The following is a 7,555-nucleotide window of genomic DNA, read 5'->3' as shown; positions in this document are numbered from 1 at the left end:
GTGGGGCACAGCCTTAAGATCATCTGAGACCAATCTGTTAATTATCCCCAGAGGTCAACACGAAACATGGGGAAGCAGGATTTAGTTACTATGCAACAAATAGCTGGAATAAACTCCCTGAGGATTTAAGACTTGCCCCAACTCTGACAGCTTTTATAAACACAGACTGAAGACTTTTATGTTTGCTTTAGCTTTCTGCTAAATCTTAAATCTACAATGCTTCTATTTTATTTATTTATTCATTATTTTTATTTTATTATTAACTTTGCCTTTATTTGATCACTTTTTAAAATGCATTTTCTTTTTAATAACTCTGCCTTTTCTAAAAACAAAAATTTTAACTTTGCCTTTATTTTCTATCTATTTTACTTTTACTTAACTATTGTTTTCTTTTGTTGTGGTGACAATGTTTGTGTGTGAAGCACTTTGAGTCTGCCTTGTGTATGAAAGGTGCTATATAAATAAAGTTGCCTTTGCCTTGCCTTGCCTTGCCTTGCCTTATTATTATTGAACTACATTCCGTTGTATCTATCTATCTATCTATCTATCTATCTATCTATCTATATTTATTTATAATGATGAATATATTTATTCATCATTAGGCTTATGTTATAAGAATAACCAAAGCGATCCCAGTCTATTTTTAATGTTAGTTTGGCATCAACTAACAGCAGACCGTAGGGGATATGTTTTGCATATCTCCTGTTTTGTTGTGAATCAACGGATGCAAATGCAGGAGCATGCGTCACCCGTGGGAAGCAGTTATACCGTACCGTAACGACACAACTGCGCAATATCCTTTTGTTCGGCTATTCGTTGATATATTTCATTTCCAGCCAGTTCCCATCCATTCTCACTAGAATCTAGCCTATTCAAAATGCACCTGTTCAAAATGCACCTATCTAGTGACTAGATGGTTGCATTTTTGAACATTGGGCAGCGTGACGCATACCCTAACCCAGCCAGAGGACCCTCCCACTCGGCTCGGATCATGGCTGCAGCAGGACTCCGCCAAGCCGGCTTTTGGTAAGCATTTGTGTTCGCTTCCTTACCAATGTGTTGGACTTCGCGGAATCAGTCGCCTTTCGTCTAAACGAATGTATTGGTGTGCGTGATGTTGCGTTCATCAAAGACAGAACCCGAGCTAAATGATTAGCGAGTGTGCAGCTAGCTGCAGTGTCTCATTGCCTGACAGAGCACTTCATCGCTCGATTTCAGCCTCAGGGTTAATTATGTAGTATGTGAAGACCGCCACCGATCCGTAAGAAGAGTGACCTATTAAACTCCTCACGAATGACAACGATAGTGTGTATAACAGTCTTTATGGCTAGCATGACAGCTCTGTGTGAATTGTACCCGGAACTGTCCGGATGTCCGTACTGAGAGCTGATTGGACGGATGAGCCACGCTGAAAGCTCCCATTGGACGGAGCTAATGTTGCTTTTAGTTTAATAACAACAAGTCTCTAAATGTACGACAAAGCTGTCCTACGACTTTTGTCTATTGTTAAAGACCAAATGTCCCCATTTTTTATTTTCTACATTTTGGTAAACAGCCTCACAAGATCAGCTTTGTTACCCAATCTTAAATCAGCGCTCATCCCCTCGTTTGCCATTCGTTCATTATTCTTTTGGGCCCTTTAGAGACTGTAACTGTGATTAACGTTCATCCATATTCACTTTATTTGACTTGACTTTGACTTTGCACACAGGGACACGTGTAAGAATGTGGTTGCTGTGGGTGTCCCTGCTGTCCGCTCTGTCAGCGGTGTCTGGCAGTGCAGACTCAAAGGCTGTGACCACCACCCTCACGACTAAGTGGACCGCCACTCCTCTGCTTATGGAAGCCAGGTACCCCCATGCACCCCTGCACCCCAAGGCAGACCCTGCATCTTATGACATAACATAGGGGCAGCATAGTCTAGTGGTCTGGGTGTAAGACTCCCAATTTAGTTCACCTAAACACTTTTGTCTAATGGTCACTTTGGTCTGTCATGTAACGTTTAAATAATTTGACAAATAGTGGCAATAACGTCAACCTCAACTGTCTATAATAGATCTGTCTTTTTCTAAATTGATCCTATTGAGTATATACATTTCTGTATATGTTATTTTTTCTAAATGTTTTATATATATTGTGTTCCTATAACTGGCTTGTACTTTATACTGTTGGACCTTAATTTCCGGTCTAGTCAATAAAATATGGGTTATCTTATCTTTTATCTTCAGGCAGTGTTTAGATCAGGTCATTTAATATTCCTAACATGATCATCTGAGTAGTTAGCAAACCAACTTACATGGTCGGACCCGAAGCCTTGTTATTCATGTTAACACATCACAAACCTCTGTATCTGATGGCTGCTCTTCTTCGTCCTCCTCTTCCTCAGTGAGTTCCTGGCTGAGGAGAGCCAGGAGAAGTTCTGGGACTTTGTGGAGGCCAATCAGAACACAGAAGGAGACCATGAGGGTAAAGCCTCCCCATGACACTCTGAACTCTGTTTCCACTGGTTCCTCGTTTGCTGTGAGCAGCTGAGATTCTGCTGATTCGGATGTCCCTGGCCCAGAGAACAGGGAACACTAGAGACATTAAAACATATGGTAGCCTAGGGATCCCTAACTTTTCGCTCTGTTTCTGACCCCAGCTATTTACATTTTGCTGCATCTGCTTCCACACACATCGTTTAACCTAATCAACATCTGTCCATACGGCATATGTCTCAATATATAATATACATAAATTCCCACTATGCACTTTATTGCCATTGTGCATGGATGCTGAACTGCATTCTGTTGTCTCAGTACTCTGTGCAATAGAGGTGTAACAATACACAAAAAAAAATTTAAGTCACGGTTCGGTATGTTTTTCGGTACAGCAGTTTTTATTATTTTATTTTTATTAAACAATTGGATTTTGATTTGATTTATTAAATTGTATCAAACCAATGCCTTACACAAATGGAAAGACATCAAATACAATTGAGGATAAAAACACAATAAAGTCCAGGACTTTTTAATTTCCATTGTGGTCCTCAACACAAAACATCAGGACAAGACAAGACACTCACAGAGTGTGTGCTAATCAATAAAAACTTTATTAAAAAAAAAACGTTAGACCCGTACCGACAAATTTCGGTAGGAATGAGTGAATCGTTACACCCCTACTGTGCAATGACATAAAGTGGAGTCTGAGCTCATCATATAGTCATGCTGTGTGTGGACCCTCCTTCCAGACACGGAGCAGGCCTACTATCAGATGATCCTGAAGAGGGCTGGCGTCCTCCTCAGCTCCGTCCATCTCAACATGCTGAAGTTCGCCCTCTCTCTCCGCGCCTACTCCGCTACAGTGCACTCCTTCCAGCAGGTGTGTGTGTGTGTGTGTGTGTGTGTGTGTGTGTGTGTGTGTGTGTGTGTGTGTGTGTGTGTGTGTGTGTGTGTGTGTGTGTGTGTGTGTGTGTGTGTGTGTGTGTGTGTGTGTGTGTGTGTGTGTGTTTACATCTACATTAAGGGCATTTAGCAGGCACTTTTATCACAATGCTAAGTACTATTTTTAAGTGCAAGGACGTACAGCATACAATAAGTGCGTACATACAATATTTCTATGTGTTTTGGTTTTCCTGTGTGTGTGAACTACTGCTCTTTCGGTCCCCCCCCACACCCCCCAGATCGCATCCAACGAGCCCCCGCCCCCCGGCTGTGCGGCGTTCTTCAGCGTTCACGGGGCCAAGGCGTGCAACGCCCAAGACCTGGTGGGGCTCCTGGAGACGGCCCCCGCCAGGTGAGACACAGGGAACCCCGAGGTCACCCTCATCCAGTAGCTCAGGGCCTGGGGGCTGACTCCAGAGATAGACCAAGAACTTAACTTAAACCCCCCCCCCCCCCCCCCCATCCTCATACAGAGGATCGCTCCTTGTTATTCTAACGGAGCACTTCACTCAGTAAGAGCTGAAGAATGGTTAAGACGTTTGTAACTAATTACACTCAATAAAACAATATCGTATATATAGTAACGTATTATATTCTTAATAATATTATAATAATAATATCTCTTAATTCCAGCCCCTTTTAACAATATTGGTGCAATAAAACAATATTATTAATATTATTATTATTATTATTAATATTATTAATAGCTCTTTAAATCTTAACTCCAGCCCCGTTTAACAATATCGGTGCACTAGAACGACGTCTTGTTGCGATGGACTGAGGACTCTCCACTCCCCCCTGTCCCTTCCAGACCGAAGCCGTTCCTCTTCAAGGGCGATCACAGGTTCCCCGGGTCCAACCCGGACGCCCCGGTGGTCATCCTGTACGCGGAGGTCGGCTCGCCGGCGTTCGGCAGCCTCCACCGGGCGGCGGCGGCCCAGGCCAATGACGGACGGGCGCTGTACGTCCTCCGCCACTACCTGGCTGTAAGTGACCCTAACCCTGACCCATTACCTGGTAGTAAGTGACCCTAACCCTAACCCATGACCTGGCTGTAAGTGACCCTAACCCTGACCCATTACCTGGTAGTGTGACCCTAACCCTAACCCATGACCTGGCTGTGAGTGACCCTAACCCTGACCCATTACCTGGTAGTGTGACCCTAACCCTAACCCATGACCTGGCTGTGAGTGACCCTAACCCTGACCCATGACCTGGCTGTGAGTAACCCTAACCCATGACCTGGCTGTGAGTGACCCTAACCCTAACCATTACCTGGCTGTAAGCGATTTGAAAAAATTCTATTTCATTTTTTAGTTTTTTTTCATATTGCAAAAGAAAACCTTGGCATCAGGTTTTTAATGTTCTGTATTATTATGAAGAACATTTATCTGAAAGAAGGTAAGGAAATGGAGCAGGTTGTCACGCTGTGGAATAGAAACAGATCATGTGGACTACAAAAAGGTTTATAGAGCTGCCCTTTTTCAACCCCTGATCCCAGCAGGAAGATCTGCCCCTCTTTAGTCAGTCATAGACGCCGTTATCCAAAGTGACAGTGTCAGTGAGTAAAACCTGTTATCATTAAGTAAGTAGGGGTTAGAGGCTGCAGGCATCGCGGAGCAGAACCTGTTCCTTTTCTCTGGAAGCCCAACACAGCCAGCCGCCCCACCGGCGTCGCAGAGACTCTTACACAAGGATTGGGCTCCTTGTGTAATTATGATAAATATTCCTCCCCATCTGTCTCTGCTGCCTGAATCCCCGGGACGGCCCAGAGGTGACACCCCGTCCCCCGCCCTCCGTCCACACAGGGGGAGTCATTAGGATCCATTAGTGTCCTTTTACATTAGCCCGCAACAGCTGGTCCTTCCGGACTTCTAACCTGTAGGATAGGCGCTCTCTGTTTCGGCGCTGCAGTGGTGAAACGAGCTCTCTGCCGATGTCAGGACCACAGAGTCACTCACCAGCGCAGCGAAAGACTTAAGACTCACTTGTTCAGAGTTCACCTGGACTCTGCATAGCCTCCCCCCTTACCCCCAGCCCCCCCCACACCCCCACTAGAGCACTTATTGTATGTCATACGTCCTTGCACTTTAAAATAGCACTTAGCATCGTGTAGCATCTTATCCTCGATGTCTTTGTTGCACACAGGGAAGGGCTGAACCTAGCAATTGTCAGTGCTTGGCACTTGGTTCTATGAACATCCTTACTGTACCTACAGTGATATATTGTTACTCCTTCTTCTGACAAATTCTACAGAAGAAGTGTAAGTCGGTGTAAGTCGCTTTGGATGAAAGCGTCTGCTGAAGGGCCTAAATGTAAATGTAGGACGCGCCGTCGAGAGGAGAACAACGTATCAAATGTCAAGCTGCTGGACTCAGCTGTTGTTGGCAGGGTGGTGTAGTGAGGGGGGGGGTCCACGTGGGTCTGATGGTGGGCAGCCTTGAGCGAGATGCCCAGACTCCTGCCTGCCGCCTCGTGCCGTTTACCTCTTCACGCTCCAAGTTGTTTTGGATGCAAGCGTCTGCTAAAGACTAAATAGTACATCATGAATACACCTCTCTTTCTCAAACGATATACTTTGATATTTCAAAAGATTTAATGGTGATGATGTATTTAAAATAAGTCTGTGCAATATCTGTACATTTTCAATGCCTAATTCAGCCTTAACTGAAATGAGGGGTTCTTATTCAAAATAATGTGTTGAATGTATGTTATCCTGTCAGAAAGTCATCCATCCACACCCCTCCCTCCCCCCCCCTCCCACAGAAACCCAGCCCCAACAAGGTGTTCCTCTCTGGGTACGGAGTGGAGCTGGCCATCAAGAGCCAGGAGTACAAGGCAAAGGACGACACCCAAGTCCAAGGTACACGCACCTAGAGTTGTTCCGATACCGATACCTGTATCGAAAATTCCTCCGATACAGCCTAAAATGCAGTATAGGATAGCGGCGATTACGCACGTCTATGCGCCGATCCGACACCATCACGTGACTGGCTAATTTACTACCCAGGCAGAGAACATCACAAACACGTGCGGTGTTACGTTGCGTTCGTTAACGGCCTGAGGTGGAAAGTCGGAATGGGAAACGCGTCATCTCCGACCATCTCCGTTTGAGCTACCAAGTCGGAAAACATGGATGCTCACGCTAAACTACAAGAATACAAATGTATTATTCTAATTCCAGATTATTAATGTAAATGTTTTAGTTCAGAAGAAATATTTTGTCGATAGGAAATGAACCGACTTGTGCTATTGGTCACATTCCTAGATGCTGTATCGACATGTACTCGGGATCGCCGATACTGGTGGTATCGGAACATCCCTCGCATGCACACACTCGCCCAGAGAGGGGGACAGTGTGGTCTGGGGTTTATTTCTGATTGGTCTGTGGTCTCCAGGGGCGGAGGTGAACGCCACAATGATCGGCGAGAACGACCCGGTGGACGAGGTCCAGGGGTTCCTCTTCGGAAAGCTCAAGTGAGTCATGAATCCCCCCCCCCCCCCCCAGCCTCATGAATATTTAGCAGATGGACCACTTCCAGCTAATTGCACCAGTACTGTGTGGGCTGTAGTCTCTCTGTCTGTCCCTCTCTCTATCTGTCTGTCTGTCTGTCCCTCTCTCTCATCATATCATGCAGTCATTTTCTTCCCTGTTTGCTCCGTCTCTGTCTAGCTCATTCTTGGTGTCTCTGTCTTCTCACTCTGTCTCCCTCTCCATCACATTCAGTCTTTTCCACGCTTATTTGCTCTAACATTCTCTGTCTGTCGGTCTGTCTGTCTGTCTGTCTATCTGTCTGTCAGTCACTCTCTCTCGCTCTATCTGTTTCTGTCACTCTCTCCCTCCCTCTGTCTGTCACTCTCTCTCTGTCTGACTCTCTGGCTCTATCTGTGTCTGTCACTCTCTCTCGCTCACTCTCCGTCTGTCTCCCTCATCACATCATGCAGTCTTTTCCTCCCCCTTTCCTGCCCTCTGTGGGTTATTGTTAGGGTAAGGCTAAGCCTAACAGCAGCAACTGTTTCCTTATCTGTTTAGGGATTTAAATCCAGTAATTTATTCCCGTAACAGAGATCCATCAATCCAAGGCACGATTTGTCTCCTACTATTTTTTTGTATTTGTCCGTCTCTCTCTGTT

At 45.3% G+C, this 7,555-nt stretch overlaps 1 protein-coding gene across 1 annotated transcript; it reads left to right on the top strand.

Annotated features, from left to right (window-relative positions):
- Positions 1 to 1,716: 1,716 nt before the first annotated feature.
- LOC311373519 (UDP-glucose:glycoprotein glucosyltransferase 1-like) lies at positions 1,717 to 6,899 on the top strand (the record flags this gene model as incomplete). The annotated part of the gene is made up of 7 exons (XM_084490270.1): positions 1,717 to 1,850; positions 2,387 to 2,466; positions 3,230 to 3,360; positions 3,662 to 3,774; positions 4,234 to 4,408; positions 6,189 to 6,285; positions 6,821 to 6,899. Coding segments are annotated over exons 1-7 (800 nt in total), but the record flags the coding sequence as incomplete, so codon positions are not given.
- Between the last annotated feature and the right edge of the window lie 656 nt (positions 6,900 to 7,555).

This window comes from Micromesistius poutassou, assembly GCF_964030765.1.
Source record: "Micromesistius poutassou genome assembly, contig: SCAFFOLD_5858, whole genome shotgun sequence".
In the NCBI taxonomy this organism is placed as follows: Eukaryota; Metazoa; Chordata; class Actinopteri; order Gadiformes; family Gadidae; genus Micromesistius; species Micromesistius poutassou.
Note: the sequence above shows the minus strand (reverse complement) of the source record. Positions and strands in the feature narration are given on the sequence as shown.